The sequence below is a fragment of the Henckelia pumila genome, chromosome 4, assembly GCF_033568475.1.
Source record: "Henckelia pumila isolate YLH828 chromosome 4, ASM3356847v2, whole genome shotgun sequence".
Classification (NCBI taxonomy): Eukaryota; Viridiplantae; Streptophyta; class Magnoliopsida; order Lamiales; family Gesneriaceae; genus Henckelia; species Henckelia pumila.
The window spans coordinates 110,547,123-110,568,069 of NC_133123.1; the positions used below are offsets into that span (position 1 = coordinate 110,547,123).

The 20,947-nt window shown below is 35.6% G+C and overlaps 1 protein-coding gene across 1 annotated transcript; it reads right to left on the reverse strand.

The window, feature by feature from the left end:
• Positions 1–706: 706 nt before the first annotated feature.
• LOC140894714 (ABC transporter B family member 2-like) lies at positions 707–9,049 on the reverse strand. Its single transcript, XM_073303298.1, has 12 exons — positions 8,561–9,049; positions 7,843–7,897; positions 7,305–7,480; positions 5,247–5,447; positions 4,758–5,017; positions 4,084–4,624; positions 3,627–4,006; positions 3,090–3,529; positions 2,707–2,948; positions 2,371–2,618; positions 1,684–2,096; positions 707–1,530 (listed from the first exon to the last, which is right to left on the reverse strand). Exons 1-12 carry the CDS (start codon positions 8,837–8,839, stop codon positions 977–979), a joined length of 3,789 nt encoding a protein of 1,262 aa, XP_073159399.1. The 5' UTR covers positions 8,840–9,049; the 3' UTR covers positions 707–976.
• Between the last annotated feature and the right edge of the window lie 11,898 nt (positions 9,050–20,947).

Genomic DNA, 20,947 nt, shown 5'->3' on the forward strand with positions numbered 1-20,947 from the left:
TCAAATTATTAGAACAATGATTGAAAAATATAATAAACAAAATAAAACTAAATAAAATAACAATCAAGCGACAAAATAAAATTAATCAACTATAATATATTTAGACAAGGTAGAAGATTAATATTTGTATAGAGAAGTAGTAAATATATTAACAAGAGAGAAAGAGGAAAAAATTTTTTGAAGAAGAGTTGGAAGAGAATAGAATGGAGGCGGCATAGGAATCTATTGCATAATGTATATACAATGTGTTATAAATATAATTATAGTTAAATACAAATATACACGATGGTGAACCGCCAAAAAAAATAACCGAACCGTGGCGGCGGGGCAGTTTCCATCTTTTTTTTTTTTTAAACCGCGGTTATTTTAAAAAATGAGATACGACGGTGCGGGACGATGCGGGGCGGTCGGTTCGGGCGGTTTTTGAAAAAAAAATTGATCACCCCTAATAAAGGCTCTTAGACACAACTTGCATACGCCTTTTACCTGCTTTTACATGTTTTCTACCCCTTGCAATTTTCATACATTTTTTTATTGAATCCTATACTGACTTGAGCGTCGGAGTGGTTTCGCCTCTTGACGGAGTCATCTCACATGTTTTCTTTGATACACGGATCTATTTTGAGATCATTCGGCTTAGTTTATTGAAAAATTTGGTTCGTTGATTACCGGTTCGATGTAATTTATTTGATGGGAATCAAAAAAAGATTATTTTCGGTGACGATGGTTTTAACATTCGTAACTTACATATTGGCTTACAGAGACGTCATTTTCCACCAAAAAAACCAACTGCTCTAGATACATGTATATCAAGGTATCATGGTATTAATTAAATTACATAAATTTGTATGCTCCAAATGGTTTCCCACATGCACATGAGTGCAACTCAAGCAACTCCAACTCGAAACTCGATCCGAGGAAACCAACACTTCCGGCATGCAAAAGCATTAATCGGTAACCTTTACTTCCATCAACTTTAAAGTTGTTGCTGTTGCTGTTGTCTCTGCAGATGAATCAGCTTATAATAAGCTCCATCTTTACTCTCCATAAGCACAGAATGAGTCCCTTGCTCTATAATCTTCCCATCTTGCAACACAGATATTTGATCAGCATTTTTTATGGTCGATAATCTATGAGCTACAATGACCGTTGTCCGGTTCTTCATCAACCGATCCAACGCCTGTTGAACTATTCGTTCGGACTCCATATCTAGAGCACTGGTAGCTTCATCCAGCAGCAAGATTGTAGGGTTTTTTAGGATAGCTCTTGCAATGGCTACCCTTTGCTTCTGTCCACCAGAGAGTTGAACACCTCGTTCCCCGACTTTTGTCGAGTACCCCTCTGGAAGTGCAGAAATGAAACTATGAGCATTAGCTTGTTTAGCTGCTTCGATTATCTCACCTTCTGTGGCTCCCTCTTTGCCATAGAGGATGTTTTCGTATATGGATGTGGCGAAGAGGGCGGGTTCTTGTTGCACTAGGCCAATATGTTTCCTTAACGACTTGAGTTTTAATCTCTTAATGTCCTTCCCTGATTGAATTCATTGGACATGATCAAAATTGTTAATTAGTGACACACTGTTGAATTTTCAGGATATTAGTCTTAAGTTTAAGCCACATCAAGTAATAAAATTAATCTTTTTTAGAAAGAAAATATTATTTGAGTGATAGGAAGTGAAGTTACCATCTATTGTGACTTTCCCAGATGTAGGATCATAGAATCTCAGCACGAGGGCAATGACAGAACTCTTACCGGAACCGCTTTGACCTACCAGTGCCATGCTTCTTCCGGCGTGAACCTTTAGATTGAAATCCTTAAATATGAGAACATTAGGCCTTGAGGGGTAGCTAAATTCGACGTCTTTGAGCTCAATAGTACCATCTACTCTGGAAACATCGTCTCCAACGTCGTTTGCAATCTCTGTCCTTCGATCAAGTACCTCAAAAACCGATGCCAGCATTTGGTTTCCTTTCAATAGATCAGGTGCCATAGCGAGTGTCTCGCCCATAGCTAAGGCCGTCACGATCAATACCATAAACGCCTTCATGACAGATTTGAAGCTAGCTAGCTCCTTCTCCATGAGAGTCGATCCATACCTAAAAATATGCTAGAAGTTAAAAACATTCGATTTTTTATAAATGCTGCTCTAGAATTTGTAGTATATATGCTAACTGAGCATGAGTCAAGAATTGTGGATACAAATGAAACATTCAGTCAATGTGGTAGAAGATTAAACTGAGAAAATTATTTGATTTGATTCATTTTGTTTTAACATCTTTTCTTTGTAATCATGATTCTTCAAGAATTTTGATTTGGATCAACTTTTATAGAAATAGAAAACCTTAAAAGATGCGAGTGGGATTATCGTACCATAAAGCTAGACCATATGAGGAGAAGATAAAAAACTGTGAAACCCCATAAAATATGCCTGCAGCCTGACCACGTCTGAAGGAATGCCGGGATGGTTCAACAAGCTCTCTTCCATAAAGATCAAGAACCTTTTCCTCTGCGCAAAACGCTGCAACGGTTCGTATATTACTCACAGCCTCACCCGCAAGCATATTAGCCTTGAGATAGGCTTTGGCCAAGTCACCACCATAGCCTTTCATGAAAAGTTTCTGAAGAAATTGCATGGAATAGCTAATAAAAAGAAATATGGATATAGTTTCCAACTGAAACGGCACAAAAGAAATTGTGAGCACGTACCTCACTGATATGACCGCTTATGATAAGAGGATATGTTGCTATAACAACTAGGGTGAGTCGCCAGTTCAAGATAAAGGCGATAATGAATGATGTGACGACCAAGCCCACGTTCTGCAACAGGATTGTTGAGCGATCGACTACTACTGTTCGTAGTAAAGTTGCTTCAGTTTCTAGTTGGGACGAAAGCATCGAGCTTGTATTGTTTACATCGTCGAACCACCCTATCTCGTTTCTCAACATGGCTGCAAGGAGTGAAGCAGGTCAAAAATATAGATGTAACATATATATAGCATAAAAGTCAAAATATGAAAAAAGAAAAAAGAGGGCTTTAAGGTTGGGGAGATGGGGAATAAACTTGCATGCATTACAGAATAAAAATTTACCTTTAAACATCATTGTTCTAATGCGAAGAGTTAGCCGTTCTCCCATGATCCCAAAACAGAGATGTGTAATAGCATGAACAATAAGGGTTATAACAGCACCACCACAGAAGAGCAACGAAATTTTCTTGACTTCACGACGTGTTGTGTCCCAATCCATGTAGTAAGATACTAGAGCTTGAGTGACTCCAAGTGCAAACAAAGGCATTTGTGCCCCAGCAATAAATGCACCGATTGTTCCAAAAACGCCATAAAACCAGTCAGGGCGTACCATAGAGAACAACCTGTTGGAAGAAACTCGTGGTGGTTTGACATTCTCAGGTCCATCACCACCGAATCTGCTAAATGACTTCTCCGAACGAAAACTAGCACCGTGACTTCTTGTCGTTGTTCGTGATAATTCCCTCGAAAACCTAATGCTTCCATCACGTGAGTACCTAAGGCTGCATGAGTTTAACAAGAAAATTTTGTAAGAACCGAAAAAATATTTTAAAGGGATACTAAAATGTGCATTGTTAATCGAGCAAATTGAACTCAAACCTTAGAGGTATTCCCATTGAGGGTCCAGATGATGGCTGACGATGCAGGGCAGCAGTTTCTTGAAGTTGGACGAGTGATGTATATGCGCTATTTGGCCTGGAGACGAGCTCTTCGTGGCTTCCAGTTTCTACTATGACACCGTTTTGCACAACTGCTATAATATCTGCATTTCTGACAGTTGATAGCCGATGAGCCACGACCACTGTCGTCCTTCCAACCATCAATCGGTCGAGAGCCTCCTGCACACTTTTCTCTGATTCTGCATCAAGTGCACTGGTAGCTTCATCCAACAGCAAGATTGAAGGGTTCTTGACGATTGCACGTGATATTGCTATTCTTTGTTTTTGTCCACCAGAGAGCTGTATTCCTCGTTCACCCACCTTTAAAAACATTCATGTTCAAGATTTGAGAACTTGTATGTTCAAGCATTCTTGTCAATTTGAAAAGATGGATGTACCTGAGTTTCGAATCTTTCAGGAAGGTTGTTGATGAAGTTAATGGCTTCTGAAAGTTTGGTTGCACGAGTGATTTCTTCATTAGAGGCATCGTTTTTCCCGTATAGAATGTTGTCCCGTATGGTGGTGGCAAAAAGGGCCGGTTCCTGATTGACTAAACCGATCTGCTGCCTCAACCATTTCAAATCAAGCTCTCGAATATCATTACCATCTAGCAGTATATTTCCAGAGAGGGGTTCGTAGAAGCGTTCTATCAGAGAAATAACAGTGCTTTTACCCGATCCGCTTCCTCCCACGAGTGCCACGATCTTACCAGAGGGAAAATCCAGACAAAGCTTGTTGAAGATCATCACATCAGGCCGTGACGGATAACTAAACGAAACGTTGTTGAATTGGATGTGTCCCTCTACTTTACTCAACTTCTTTCCGCTAACAGAACTCATTTTGCTCATTGTGCTTCGCTCGATCATCTCAAAAATGGGATATGCAGCCGTCTTTGCTCGAATGAATGCTGTAATATCCGGTGCTGCTTGCCCAAGTGAGCTGAAAATCAAAAGAAAATCATTCATTTTGATCCCATGAGTGTCCAGATTACGAAAAATTTCATACATTCCATGGAGCTTCAAGTCTATAAATATGTAACTTTATCTTGAAATTTGGGAGTAGAAAAGCTCACAGGCCAGCAATGACAACATTGAGCATGGTGGTGAAAGACTCTCCACCATTGGCAATATTTTTATGCACGACTACGCTTGTGAACCAGACGAGCAACGACCAGGATAGGAAAAGAACACAATGCAGGGTTCCGAGTCCAAGACCTTTGGCTAGCCCTGCTTTCCTTCCATATTTGTACGTGTTCAACAAAGACGTTGTGTATGATTTCACCGCTCTCTCCTCTCCTGCGAACGCTTGAACGGTTCTAACATTGCCAATAACCTGAAAAAGTTGCACCAAAACATGTCAGTTTTGTGTCACCTAATGTTATTGTAGAAGACAGCATCATCATCATCATACATTAAAATAAATAACAGCATGCGCGCACTAGGCGTAGGAGGTGATCGACGACTTACTTATATGTATATGCCTGGCCTAAAACAAAAACATTCAAGGGTTTTCTGCATAACATTCCGCCCCCCTCTGACTTTCAAAGAAAAAGAATTTGTACCTCTTCAGCGATTTCACCAGCTTTGATATAAGATTTTCTGACTCTAGCAATAAGGCCAGTTGCAACATAAGCATATATCCCACCAGCAAGTGCTATCAATGGCACTATTGAAAGTGTCACCAGACTTATTTGCCAAACTCTGATGAAACCAATAGCAAATCCTGCTACGAAACGGCTTATATAATGCATAAAGTTTCCCACCTGAATACCAAATATAGGTACATTAATCCAACAATATTGTTTATGTTCTAATCTAAAACATCATTATTTTTAGGTAATGCGAGTTATTAGGATGCAACTAATTAACTAGCTGCAAACTCATTTATCTTGTGATTACAATGTAGTAAATATTTGGTTTCACTTCAAAATCTGCCAATTGAAGGGGTTTTCATTTATTAATTTACTATTTTTAGGATACATCATCCCATTTTCTCACGGGTTTCCACCTCTTCACTGTAGTAACTGTTGACATGGTCCATATGCGGTTTAAAAACCCTAATGCTATTTGAATATAAATCGAGGTTATATTTGCAAAAGTGAAAATTGTAATTATATTAGTTTATATTTTTCTTTTTATCATTCCTATATATGTTTACTATGTTATTAATAAATTTCAATTTTAGTTCAATATCTTTTTTTTTTACTATTTTTTTAATTTTCTTTTTAAGTCTTGTACTGAAAAAGATCAACGTACGTATCCAATGTCACGTATACAATTCCATCAGAATTCAGAACTTTACTCAAGTTGCAAAACAAATGACCTAGATTGTCAAAAACTTGAAACTACAGGAATACAGAAGACTCGATTTCGCCTATATAACGAGTCAAAATTGCGAATGAGACAAAAAAAAAAAAAAAAAAAAACAAAACAAAATTTTCACCAGCTTTGATATAAGATTCTTTTTCTGGAAGAGAAAAATGTTTTTTTATAAAATTATGACGAATACAATAATTAATACTCCATTTGCAAAAATGAACATCATTTAACTTTATATTCTTAATTATCATGCCATTCATATTGTTAAAAAAACTAAATATAAGAAGAATATATGTTTGGTTCATATTATAGGCTATTGGAAATTTGGAACTATATGTCATTCTCCAAATGATTGATTTTAGGCAAACATTTCAAAGCTTGGCTACTTTGAAAATTCTTGTAACTTGTAAAAAAAACTTGTAACATGATTGAGAGATTTAGTTTTTTTTTTTTAAAAAAAAAGCCACATGAACTTCAAGATGCATTTGGATGGAAATATTTGAAATCAAGAAATTCCAAATCCGTTTTTATGATTTTTCTGGTAAATGTTGTTTAATTCCTTACTGAATTCAAATTTTTATCGATCAAAATACCACCTTCAGTATATTTGACGTACCGTAAAAATTTATGATATTTAAAACTAAAAATTAGAAAGAAATAATAATCAACAAATTTTGCAGACATTGATTTAATGAAAGAGTGGTATCCATCTCCCCAACAAGAAAACCTCACCTAGAATTTATTATGTGACCCAACATTAAATACGAGCTGTTACAATAAAAGCTTTGCAGGGTCAACCAACTTAATTGCAAGCGGCCCATTATTATTGTCAACTAATAATCTATAAATTGCTACTCAGCACTCAAGCTTTATTTTACGCTTGTACATATTCTTTTACCGAGAGGCTATTTCAAGAAATGTCACATCCACCTATATTCTTTCTTTTTATATAAACATTATATACTATGTACATAAATTAATCTTATATATTGCATGATATAGGATTTACATTTAGAAAGTGTATTGTTTAATGTTCGCTTTTTGTTTCATCATAACAAATGAAAAAGAATCTAGACTTTACTTTTAATCCTTCATTTTTTATTTTACCCAAAACAAATATACAAAATGGCAACGTGGCCGTGGGAACCCAAGAATCATTAGATATATAATATTTTTTAAAAAAAATGAAGGATCAACTGGATTTTGTGATTAATGATAAAAATAGATAAAGAACAAAGTAAATAATTATTAATTACTAAATCAAATTAAAAAAGAAAAAGAAAAATATAAAAGAAGATTACCTTTTCAGAGATAGCATCTTGAACAACAATAATGTCACTTGTAATAGCCGAAATGACTTCTCCCGTCGAGGCTTCTGTGTCAAAAACACTAATATCTTGATTTAGCATTGATCTTAAATATGCTTTTCTCATTTTTGCTGCTTGTCTTTCTCCAGAATGCATCCAAAAAGCAACCTCTGACAAATATTAACATAATTTTAGAAATAAATTTCTCGATTAACTAAGTAAAATCAAATATTTCTAAAGTAATTAAAATAAAAAATTCCACAAATCGTCCCATAAGATAGATTGGGACATTGGGTTACAAGAAATTTGTTCTTAATGCAATAATTTTTTTCTCTTTGCACATTGAATTTCTGTCACATCATCACTCTGATAAACGCTGAATTAAATATACCAAAAAAACCTTTAATTATAACACTAATTAGTAAAGATCAAATTTTGACTGTTGAGATACCTAAATTAAAGGACGATTTTATATTTATCCCAATAAATTTTAAGGGTTCAATGTATTTTTAAGTGAAGTTATGTGTCTTACCTGTCCACGATGAAAACATTATGACAATGCTGAGGTATAGGAAATCCAAAGAATACTGCAAAAAAAAAATTGAATAACGGAAGAGTTTGTTAAGCAATCTAACAAAGGGGAAAGTCTATGCTAGCACATGGATTGTGTCTATGTGTTGCATATCTGACGGTTCATATTTTTTTGCATTTGAGATGTTCGATGTGAACATTTCAAATGCAGTAAATATGAGTAGTTGGATCCCATTCACTGTCCGAATAAGGTAGGATAGACAAAACCCTAACGGAGATTAACTACAACAAGTAGATGAAATTTTTTTTATGTAATTTCTCACAATTTTACATGTAATTCATAATATAAAAAATAATAATATTTTCCTGACCTTTATTACCCAACTTTATGACTCCAAACTAAAATTTAATGTGAAAATGCATTACGAGTACCAAAACATATTGTTATTAATTTAACAGAATAAATAGCCAAAGTAATGCAAGGAAGACTAGACTCTAATTACAACAAAGCAAATCGTATAACGTTTAAAAACAGAAGAAGACAAAACCGTCTGTATATAATTTGTGAGACGTGGTCACTGATATTTTTCGAAAAGAACATATATATATCTGTCACACAAAATTAATGGATCGAAAATTTGTGTAAAATAAATAATATTTTTTTGAATCAGAGTCATGTGTTATATATATATATATATATATATATAATTAGTAATTACCTTAGCGACATGATGAGAAGCTTGTTTGGGGAAGAGATAAGCCAAGCCGATCACATTAATCATCTTCCCGAAGAAAATGAAGAACACAGGAACTGAAGCGCCATGCACGCATGCACCGATGGATCCCACGAACATTAGCAAATAATCGTAGCTATCTGCGAACGAAAACAATTTCGAGATCGGCACTTTCTTTGGAACCGAATTCTTCTTCCCTTCTTTCTCGTTATTCTCATGATGTATGGAATAATTAGAATCAGATTGATGATGATGATGGTTCATTCTTCTTAATTAATTCCTTTCTTTTCTTTCTACGGATGATTAATTGTTGAGCTTTGAGTGAACGGATCGAGCATGGAGGAATAAGAAGAGAAGATGAAAAGGGGTTGAGATTTAATTAATCTGTGTAGGAAAATTTTGTGGATTTATAAGCAGATTCAGTGAAAAAGCATGAACTGGTGTGGCGGTGTTTCATTTATTGAACATATTTTATTGAAATGAATCTCTCTTTTTTCTTTTTTACATTTTTTTTTTATTTATAGGCGGTTGGGAAGCATAGTATTTATGATGATTCAACTACTTCCGTCATGATAGCCGAGAGAAATGTACTTTATAGTGTTTTTTTTTTGTACATATAACAAATTTTTATATGGGAATATTAATTATTAACCCGTTAAAATTCATGTTTATTTCTTGTTATAATCAGTATACACTATCTTTGTGAAATATTAATGAGATTGTCAAAAAGTCTTAATAAATAATTTATTAACTCAATCTGTGTTTTTCAGTTTTGATTTCACCAATATTAAGATTTAATATGGGTATAGTATATGTAATCAACCTTTTTTCACGTAAAAGTGGGATATTTCAAGAAATATATTGACCACATAAGTTTCATTGCCACAATTGATCTATCTCAAAGTTCTAACTCTTGAAATTACAATGAAAGTAAGATCCTAATTTTGAAAGCGCATTTTATTTTGATCGAGTTTGATGAGTTTTAGTGAATGAGTTTGTTGTGGAATGCATCATATTTTGGATAGGATTGTCAAAGTGCCCTAAATCCGTCGGTTTAGTCTATCCCACAACATATATAATAGGTGAGTTAGGTTGGCAATTTTTCAACCTACCAAATTGCAACGGGTCGTGGGCCGGCCCACCTTTAACCCACCAAATGGCCATCAGAGTCTGCCCATCGTGTCGGACATTATAGCTCTATATGTCCAATCGTCCACAAAACAAAACAAGGCCAAGCGAGCGAGCCCAATAAACAAGATATATGCCAAATTATATAACTTAGCATGATATGCGATGCATAATGTCCAAGCAGTAAAATATGCATCACATAAATATGTATAGCAATATCTCAATATTACTATATGTACCTCACTAAACCAAAGATGTTTGAAAAATCTACTCGTCTGAATCTATACGATAACAACATACTGAACACCATTGCCATATCAGATCTAGGATTCCTAAACATTGTTCAAAATTCTTCCTACTCCTCCTTTAACCACTATTGATTATTTCATGATAATTGATATAGTAATCCAACTTTCGTTTTAAGTGATTACAATTACAAAGCATGTTTAAATTGTTAAAACATGTTTAAGGAGTTTTAATATGATAAAACCAAGTGAAGAATCGACTCCAAGATGACCGAACAGGGTCCGCAGGACAATTTGGGCTCGAACAGTTTGGAAGCACGATTATTTGGGGGTAGAGTTTGGAAGATCCGAAGGTTAGATCAGAAGCACCGAATAGTTCATTTTTGGGTTCGGATGAAAGGGATGAGTTCAGAACGTCCGAACTCAAGATCAGACTTCCGAAGAGTTAGCCCATGTGGATTATCGACGTGTCAAGAGTGTACAAACACGTGGAAATTTGTAGCGTGATTTTCGCTCGCAAGCGCACGATGTAAAGTTTTAATATATGATGAGTAGAGTATCGTTACCACGAGAATTGAAAATTTATATTCACACCAACTCCTGCAATTAAAATAATCTCAACTTTATTTAAAAAATCAAAGTTTTAAATTCAATAAAATAAAATAAAATAAAATAAAATAAACCAGAATTTCAAGGACGACTTTGGGTACACGATCTGAGATGGGTTCTAGATACAAGATATCACTCGATTTTCATTCAAGCAAATCATATCAATTGATAATATCATCTATTCCAATTTATAGGTCAAGAACTCTTAATTGTTATTTACTGTCTCTCCCGAGTGCCGAGTAAATTTATTATTCTAATGCCAATTTCGATATCCCTATCAAAAATCAAACATAAAAATAATTTAATCAAGTCCTATGGTTCTCTTTCAATGACCTCAAAGGAACTTGTAGGCCTTCAGAACTCTACAAAAATCCTAGGTTGTGTTTTCCTATGATCCTATTCAAAATCGTCCCTCTCGAGTGCCAGATTTCAAATAAATTTAAATCTCAATCTATGGCCAGTAAATTGAAAGACAATCAAAACAAGAATACACAAATAAATTGTTAAGAACAAATAATAGTAGGCAAAATAATAGTCGAAACATGAAACTTAAAATCAAGATCCGTCAATATCTAGAAACAACTAATAAGTTTTTAACGAAATAATCAAACACATAGACAATCCAAAAATCTCATCATAAATCAAGACAGATAATAAAAATCACAGAGTAGAGTTGATTCTCCGTCCCCAGATGAATGTCCTCTGTCTGTGATTTGATTATCCCTTGTCGTTCGCTCCCACGTCTCAAATCTGTGTCTCAATCCTCCTTGAATGCGTAGTGTTGTGTGGTTGTGTTGTTTTGGGTGTTCTTGGGTGTGCGGCTTGTCGTGTGTTATGCTTCCCCTCCTCTGTGTCTTCTCTTCCCCTTTTATATATCCTTGAAGCCCGTCGAATAAAGCTCGATAAGTCATGTATTTTAAAAACTCGAAATTCTACACCTTTCTTGCGCAGGCACAACGCCTAGGCGCTAATATTTCAAATCCAGGGCGCGGGGGCGCTGCACGTTTGTCAAACAAGCGCCTAGGCGCTGCCCTTTCAGCCTCCTATGTGTAGAATTCTTGCCAAATTCATATCCGGAGTTCTAGCCATTGGATCGGGCTAAAATTTTGACAGCATATTAAAAAATCTTGTACTACATTTTGAACGGTAGAGATCGGATTTGGATCTCTCTAGAGTCGCCAATAATTTCTAGAACTCTTACTGCTTTGTGATTGCTTCTTGCCATCTTCTCGGTGCTTAGGCTCTTCCTTTGTCTTCAAAATCATATCTTACTTCTTCTTCTACCTCTTTTGTATCCTAAACACCTCTGTTTTCATATAATTCATATATCTTCTCCACTTTTGCATTCCACAAAAACAACAGCAAAATACGCATAATACTGCTCGATTCATCACAAAAGCCAAGTTAAATCATATAAAAATTAAGTGCATAAATTGCACTTATCAAAATTCATGTAGATCGGCGCTTCTGAAATTGGAGTTCGGAACTTTCGAAGGTGATCGGAACTCCCGAAGTGTAGATCGGAGCTTCCGATTAGGGTTTTTCAGAGACGTGACACGCGTACAAGTTAGGAACTAACGAAATCTATCTATAAATAGGCCGCGGATTTCTCATATTTAGTACATGTTTGAGGTGTTTTGAGTGATTCAGTGTATATTCTTAGTGATTTTAGCCTTATACCCGAGGGCCGGCAAAAGCGAGATGCTTTGGGACTTGTAGCGGAGTTGTGATAAGGTTGGAGCCTTCGACATCAATGGGCTGTCAATGGACGCAAGGATAGTTCGAGATCCCTAGTAGTATTAGGGAGGATATATATTAGCTTAGTTATGTCTTTTAGATCAGTTTAAGTGATATGGTATTGTCTTGATTTGTAGCGATGGACTGTAGATTCTTGTACAACTAGGAAGTTGTTGAGGTACGAAAGTACTATCCGAGATATCCTGGTTGAGTAAGCATATCTATGTGTAGCATGTTTTATGTGCATATATTATGTCTCGACCATTATGTTGCATGCATATTCATGTTGAGCCTGTACCTTTGATATAGCCAGTAGTTGGTCGCTCAACCCCTTTTATCCTTAATGGATGAATGGACCCGCTAGTACGGGATCTTGTCACCTATATCCACACTTCATTTCTTTGGTGTGATCCACTTCTTGATGCAACAACCTAAAGTGATACATACCATGGCGTCTTCCTTACTGAGCAGAGTTTGATCGAGATAGGTTTCCGGTACCTTGAACATTTGCATTCACGCACTCATAGCATGTGTATACTCATACTTTTGTATTGAGCGTTGTTATCTCTCATGTCCTTGATTTTATTCTTGGAAACCCAATTCGGCTCCGGGGTAATTGCAGGTTGCTCTGGAGTTGGACATGTGCGTAGTTGGTGACCAAGGCTTGGGAGCATGGGTTTCTGGTGGTTTAGATTAATTTTTTATCTTTATATTGTATTTTTTTCGATTGGGTTGTATAATTATTGCTTTGAGTTTTCAGTTTTTACCGGTTGTATTCTGTCGGGTTGGTAATTACTTATGTTTCCGCAGTTATATCTGATCGCGTTTCTGTTTAATTTTAATTGCATGTTTAATTCTCTGTTTAGTAGATGGTCCGGGATGAGTCACTACATTTATAGTATCAGAGCATGCATTAGAATCGTTGGGACATAGTTGTTGTTATTTGTGTTATTGTTTGTTATTTCTTCTAGATGGTCGATTACTACGATGACAGCAGTCATGACAATGATGGGCGTTGGGTGATGAGGATTCCTAGAGATATTCCCGAGATCTGCATCATTGATAGGAGGATGGTCGTCGTGGGCTTGACCTATAGAGTTTCATAAGGATTGGACCTAAGCCGTTGGCTGGAAATGAGACTCTGAGAGTAGCAGAAGATTGGGCAAAACGTGTGGATGTTGTTTTCGATCTTTCCATGATCGGAGTAGAAACCTGTGAAGATTCTCCACAAGTAATTGGAGAGATTGTCATGAAGATAATAGCCATCTATCAGATCATCATTCCACAAAATATTGGAAGGATTTGGTAGGATGGAAGATTGGGTATATCATGGCAGGAAGAATTTTTAGTCAGAAGACTGAAATAGAGTTTTCACGTTTTTTATAGATGGAATTTAAGATTCCGCATTATTAGAATTCGGATTGTATGTATCGAATCTTGTAAGAAACAAACTTGATGTAACATAATAGGTTTTCTTGTATAAACATTTGAATCATTTGTATTATTGATTCTAGACATTGGGTATATTAGCTAACAATGTTATTGAACATTCTTCAATGTGAATTGATTGTGTTAAATGTTAAGTATTTATCAGGTCATCAGAACATGTTTTAGAACAAGATGATTAAGTATATGGTCTTGATTTTTGTTTCCATATATTATTAGATGTATCATAGGCACAATTTTAAAGAATATCGAGTAATGTGGATTGTATTGTATTTGTTCCGTAGGAACAACGGTCTTATGATTTGAATTTATAGGGAGCGCGACCATATGCCAGTGTTTTGCTCTAGAAGCATAGCATGCTTTAGATATTGTACATGGGAGGCTATCTCAGTCTTGATGGATTACACAGTCACATAAGGTTTAGATATCCTATAAGCATTCTAGTGGTGAGATCAATTTTGGTACAAGGTTAGGTGCCAATGGTTAATTATAGTTATCGTCTGACACTGTTAGAGATATTGAATGTGAAACCTTTGGGTTGTGAGATTTCTTTGATTGCAGTTTTTTGGGATAAGGTAATTCTTTGATGAACCACAGTTTTTATATTTGATTAGAGTGCAACTCTAAATTTAGTTTATGAACATCAGTGATGTGATGTTCCAGTAGGAATCACAAAAAAAATTATTGTTTAAACGTGATTGATTTTTAAGACTTCGTGTAGAGTCACGTTGTATTTATATCAATAGATAGTTTAGTTTTGTTCAGTAGGTGACGACATGTAGTTCTCTTATAAGGGAGTGTAAACCCCGATGTCGATAGTAGTGGTTCTGGAAGCCTATCATACTTTAGAACTTGGCGATTAGATATTACTCTTGAAATATCATCAACGCATTTCAGAAGTGTTGACACCTAGGATACCCAAGTTGTCTGAAATTTCTCAGAGTTGCTCCTGATGAGATTACAGGGCTTTCTCCTGGTCAAAAAAGGAAATTGGGATTCAACTTTTGTTGAGAATAAATCTTAATTTCAGAGTACTCTATTGTCCGACACCGTCAGAAATGAGGTAAACAGTAGAAGTAATGTAAGATCTAATGTTTCACCTTTGGGAAAATTTAGTGCTAATTATTAACTAGAAGATGGTTCCAGGTATTTATGTATCGACTAAGATAGTTGAACGAAGAGATAATTAGAGTAAGTATTATTTGTTACGAATGGGTGACATGTTTGATCAATGCGAGAGTACACTTACGTACTCAGTGATTGTTGAGATCTAATTATGACTAGATAAGAGTAAAGATTCAAGTATTAAAGATTGTATTTTGTAAAAAGAATAGACCCTAGGAGTTCTAGTAATGTAAAGTGTTTTGACATTACGCCGGATCTATACAGAGATTTTTCAATTGAGCCTACGCTATCTAAGACATGTCGATTTACTTAGGGTATGATTGGACGTGCACAATGTTAAGAGCTTCACTGCAAGATCTTTGTGCGATTCAGAGATATTATATTGTTGGATAGGTATAAGCATTCCAATGGGCTCTAGAAAAATTGAGACAATGATTGAACTGTTATTGTTGAATGATAGTAGTTGAGACCTACAGTTTCAAGGGTCTGGCAGGATTGTTGTCATCACTTTCTTAGTAAGGTGTTAGACTTGGGTTTATTTTGTACTCACAGACAGTGTGGGTTTTGGACAAAAAATATTGTTGTAACGTTGGTGCGTTTCTGAGACATTTTATTCTCGGAAAAATAAGTACCATCCAGAATAGACAATTCTGCAAGCAGTGTCCGCAATTTCAAGGTTGATATTTTTGTAATCCCTATCAGTGTTGTGTTTAGTAATATCCAAGTAATTTAATGGATGGAATTAAATGTAAAAAACAAGAAATTGATTCTTGTTGTTGCTAAGTTTCTTCTGGATACCCGAATGTGAAGTGTTCAGTGGTTTGATTTCATAAGTCAGTGATTTGTAAAGTTATCCAATGATGATGGTAGAAGCTGGTTTTCGATATCAATATTGATCTTTGAGTTATCTGGACCAGTGGAAGATCCGAAAGATAATACCTGGACGTTGTATCATAGTCTTTAGCATAATACAAACAAGTCTTAGTTGAACGTTGATGATCGGAGGGTTGTATCAGATTCCTTAGATTTCTAATTGGAAAAGAAAACAAGTTGCAATAGATGTTGAGAATCTTTTGTTATGTATTCAAAGATTTTATGTTACTATCGGACTTGTAGTAGATAAACTCATCAAGTTAGCACTGCTCCTTCGGTGTGATTAGGACTGCGTGTTTGATTGAAAGTCTTGTTTGTACTTTCGAGATTTGATTTAAGTGTTTGGCATGTTAGCCAAAACTGTTAGTGAAAAGAGATTTTTTTTTCTCAAGAGTTGAAACAGTTTCCAACATATATCGGGCAGTTTCTCAGAGCTTGAGTAATGCTAATTGGTAAGGATGATGGCCAACGAAACAGATCTTTCCTATCTTAAATAACTATTTTAAGAGCTCGTCCTGGAATGGCGATATTATATATCGGTGGTTGTACTCTTATACAAGTGGATATCACTAAAAACACTAAGTTTCATTCGTATAAGAACTTTGTTCATACGGTGATGCCTTATTCCTTGAACTCTGAATATTGATGGTGTTTTGCGTTCATGTTGTTTGTACAAGTATTTCACATATCTTTGTTGAGATGATATGTGACAGACAAGTCTTATATCCCTTTGAGTCACAGTTGATGCGGATTTTTCTTATGTTGAAGGATTAGTTCATAACATAGATCAACAAGTTCAGTTACTGCAGAATAAGATTGTTCGCTCGATCTAATTCAGTGGCAAATAGTATGACGCTTAATAGCTGTAAAACCATGAAATATTAAGTTATTAATTATGGAATTGAGATTTAAATTCCGAATTTGGGAAAATATCAATTGGATAATTTATGAAAATTAGAGATTTAATTTCTGAGCTGGAAATATTTAATTTGAGAATTTACGGATTTTGAGATTTAAATTCTGGGATTCTTAAATTAAATTATGAATTGAATATTTATGAAATTTAGGAATTAAATTCCGAGTTCCGAGAATGAAATAGGATTTAATGAGATGGTGAAATCCGAGCAGGGATCCATTTGCAAATATAGAGAAGTTCAAGGACTAAAATGCGATAAGTCCAAAATTATTTAATTTTGATCTGAGATTATTTAATTTGAGAATATATAAAGTTTATATTTAAATTCTAATATTCTTAAATTATTTAGGATTGAAATTGAATTAAATCGATTGTCCGGGGACTAGTTTGAAAATAGGCCAAATTTCAGGGACCAAAGTGCAATTTTCTTGCAAGTGGCCATAAAAACGTGTAAGGCTTGAAAGTAATCAGATTTCCAGCCCAACAACTCAGCAAGAAACCGAGAGAGAGGAGAAATAAGGGAGTTTAATCCATTTTCAACATTTCAAACTTTGATATCTCATGCTGCGGTGATCCGATTTCAATTCCAAAAATAGTGTTGCGATCCTCGCACTAAGAGCTTCGATTTGTTGTAAGTTTTTCTTCTTTCCAGCATGTTTTGAAAGTTGAATGTTGGGAGAAATCAGACTTGAGCATGAATATGTATTATTGAGTTTATATGTCTTATCGTATCGAAGTTGGATCGAAGAACGAAAGCCGTATGCAATTGATATGAATTTCCAGCATGTATTTCGAAACCTATGCCTATTGATCTAGCTGGTTTTTGATGTTATGTTGCTGGTATGAATCGTATTTGAATTGGATATGATTGTTAGAGTTGATAGAGTTGAGTTTCAGGTTACCATTTTGTACCGTTACGCCACCGGCTTATGAGATTGAAACTGTTTTGAATCTTGTTGATTGAGCTGAAAATAACATGAGTTTTTACTGATATTTTTAGTTTGAATATCATTCATTCCGGATTTTATTTGAATGTTTCGAGCTCGAGAATCTAAACTTTGAATCGGCCAAGAATTGAGCAAAGTTTGTAACTAGTTTTGCCTTAAAGTTTGAGATGTGATTGAGCAGATTTTTATGTGAGTTCGTAGCTGATATAAATAGCTTGATATGATATATTTCATATTTATAAAGAAACGATTTGGGCTCGAGACTTTAGCTTTTGGGAAATAAGATCGAATAGCTCAAGGTTGAAGTTATTGTACCTTGAAGATTAGATGATGAACTTGAAAAGATGAACTTGAGCAGAATTTTGTGATATATTCAGATTTGAAGCAATGACGACTCAAAAAAAAATGAAAGGTATAAGATGACATCGAGAGTCAAGGATTCGATACTCGAGAATGATGATTCTTAAGTTATCCCGAAAAAATCACATACTTGTTTAATTACTTGTTCTTGAGTTAGAACTTATGTTATTGTCGATCCATCACAGGTAGTGGATCTTTGATTTTGATTTTGATATGATATGATATATGAATTGATTCTAATGCCAAGGTTTGATGAACCTTATTTTCGAGTCAGATATGAAGACGATAGATGGATATCCATGTCAAGATCGGATACGAATCTTGATGGCAGTGATTTGATATGAATCAATTCGTGAAAGCGCGCTATATAAATCTTATGAGTTGAAGTCTTGATTAATATGTTTCGAATTGATATATGTTTTTTATTACTCTATCCTTGAATTGAAATGGTTAGAGTTGACATGTTTATATTTGAACGCATGTATATATCTTTTATACTGGGAATTATATTCTCACCGGAGTTATCCGGCTGTTGTCTTGTTTTGTATGTGTGCATGACAACAGATGGGGCAGGAGCTAGTCAGAGAAGACATGAATAGCTTGAGAGAGAGAGAGAGAGAGATTTAGACGTGGGACTCGGTTGTTGTAGCAGAATTGATGTACTTTTGATATTGACAAACATGTTAGAAAACATTGTTGTATTGAGATTAAAGTATATGTTGAATCTTAGGTAGTCTAGATTTGTTTGATATATTTTGGACTACTTGATGTTGTAGAGATACTTGCTATGATGTTTATTACTTAGTTAATGGATATTGAATTATTCAGACTTGAGTTTATGTTGGAAATGGTATATTTTGACAACAACATCAAGAACAGAATTCTGCAGATTTTTCGAGCAGAGTGTGCTCGCTCGATCGGTAGACTTTGACCGATTGAGCGAGACCAAGTATTTCAAACCCAAGACTTTGGGCTTTTGCGGTCGCTCGATCGGTTATATTTGACCGATCAAGCGAGGCTCAAATTTAAAAAAAAAAATTAGTTCTTTGGATTTGTGTTTGATTATTCTTTATCTTGTACAATTAGAGTTAATTAATTGTTAACTGCCCTAAAATGAGATTAGCAACCCGAGGCCCCACAATAGCTTAAGTTTGATTTCACCTAAGAGTGATTTTGTGTGGTGCATCGAATCTCTGTCACATGCAGGTAAATGTGGATACATTCTCAGGTATGACCTGACCTCATTTCGAGAACGAAATCTCTTAAGATAGGGAAATTTTAGTAACCCGAATTATGTTTTAAGTGATTAAAATGACAAAGCATGTTTAAAGTGTTAAACATGATTAAATAGTTTTAATATGATAAAACGAAGTGAAGAACCGGCTCCAGGATGTCCGAAAAGGGTCCATAGGACAATTTGGGCTCAAATAGTTCAGAAGCACCGAACAGTTTAGGGTAGAGTTCGGAAGATCCGAATGTTGGATCAGAAGCCCCGAAGAGTTCATTGTTGGGTTCGGATGCAAGGGATGAGTTTGGAACGTCCAAACTCAGGATCGGACCTTCCGAAGAATTAGGCCATGTGCATTATCGACATTTCAAGAGTGTACAAACACGTCAAAATTCATGCAGATCGGAGCTTCCGAAGGTGATCAGAACATCCGAAGAGCATATCAGAGCTTCCGATCAGGGTTGTTTGGAGACGTGGCAAGCATACAAGTTCGGAACTTTCGAACTAGGGTTCGGACCTTCCGAACTTTGTCTATAAATAGTACGCAGATTTTCCATATTTTTTTTCATGTTTGAGGTGTTTTGGTGTGAGTTAGTGTACATTCTTAGTGTTTTTATCCTTATACTCAAGGGCTGGGTGTTAGCAAGGTGCTACGGGACTTTTAGCGGAGCTGTTCTAGAGTTGGTGCCTTCGACATCAGCGAACTGACGACGAATGCAGGTATAGTCCGAGAAACCTAGAAGAATCAGAGATTATTTATTAACTTAGTTAAGGCTTTTAGATCATTTTAAGTGATATGGTATTGTATTGGTTTGTAGTGATGGATTGTTGATGCTTGTATAGCTAGGCCATTTTTTGAGGTACGAAAGCACCATCCGAGATATCCTGGTTGAGTGTGCATGTCTATGTGCAGCATTTTTATCTGACATGTTTTATGTGCATATATTATTCACAACTATTATGCTACAAGAATTTTCATTTTGAGCATTTACCTTTGATATAGCCAGTACTGGGGTCGCTCAGCCCCTTTTTCCTTAGTGGATGGTTGTACCCACTAGTACGGGATCAGGTCAACTATATCTATAGTTTATTTTTGGTGTGTGAGCCACCTCTTGATGCGACGGTCCAGCGTGCTACATACCATGGCGCCTTTCTGACTGAGCAAAGTTTAACCGAGATAGGTTTCCGGTACACTGAACATTTTTATTCACGCACCCATAGCATGCGTATAGTACTACTACTTTCATATTTAGCGTTGTTATCGCTCACATCCTTGATTGTATTATTAGACACCCCATTCGACGGGACAGTTTCAGGTTGCTCTAGAGTTGAACCTGTGCATAGTTGGTGACCAAGGCTTCGGAGCATAGGTTGCCGGTGGTTATGCTTAAGTTGTTATATGTGTATTGTATTCTTTTCAATTATGTTGTATAATTAATGCTTTGGGTTTTCAATTGTTATCAGTTTTATTATGCAGGGTTGGTAATTACTTAAGTTTCTGCAGTTATCACTGATTGAATTTATGTTTAAGTTTAATTGCATGCTTAAGTATCTGCTTAGTAGGTGATCTGGGACGGGTTACTACAATGCATGCATCCATCAGATCGCTGATGACATCTCGATTTGTGTGTCCCGAGTTGCCAACCTCTTCTTGAGTCGTCTTAAGCTCCAAAATATTTCCAACACTACAATTCCATATAAATTAGCAAGAAAAACCACAATATAGCTCAAGATTGTGGGAGAGAAATGTAGAGAAAA

What these genes read in the sequence shown, in the direction of transcription:
- LOC140894714 (XM_073303298.1), bottom strand. Translation starts at nt 8,839, where the DNA reads ATGAACCATCATCATCATCAATCTGATTCTAATTATTCCATACATCAT. An exon ending in AAGATGCTATCTCTGAAAAG is followed by an intron (nt 5,448 to 7,304) that starts GTAATCTTCTTT and finishes TTTGGTATTCAG; the next exon opens with GTGGGAAACTTTATGCATTA. An exon ending in CTGGTGAAATCGCTGAAGAG is followed by an intron (nt 5,018 to 5,246) that starts GTACAAATTCTT and finishes CAACTTTTTCAG; the next exon opens with GTTATTGGCAATGTTAGAAC.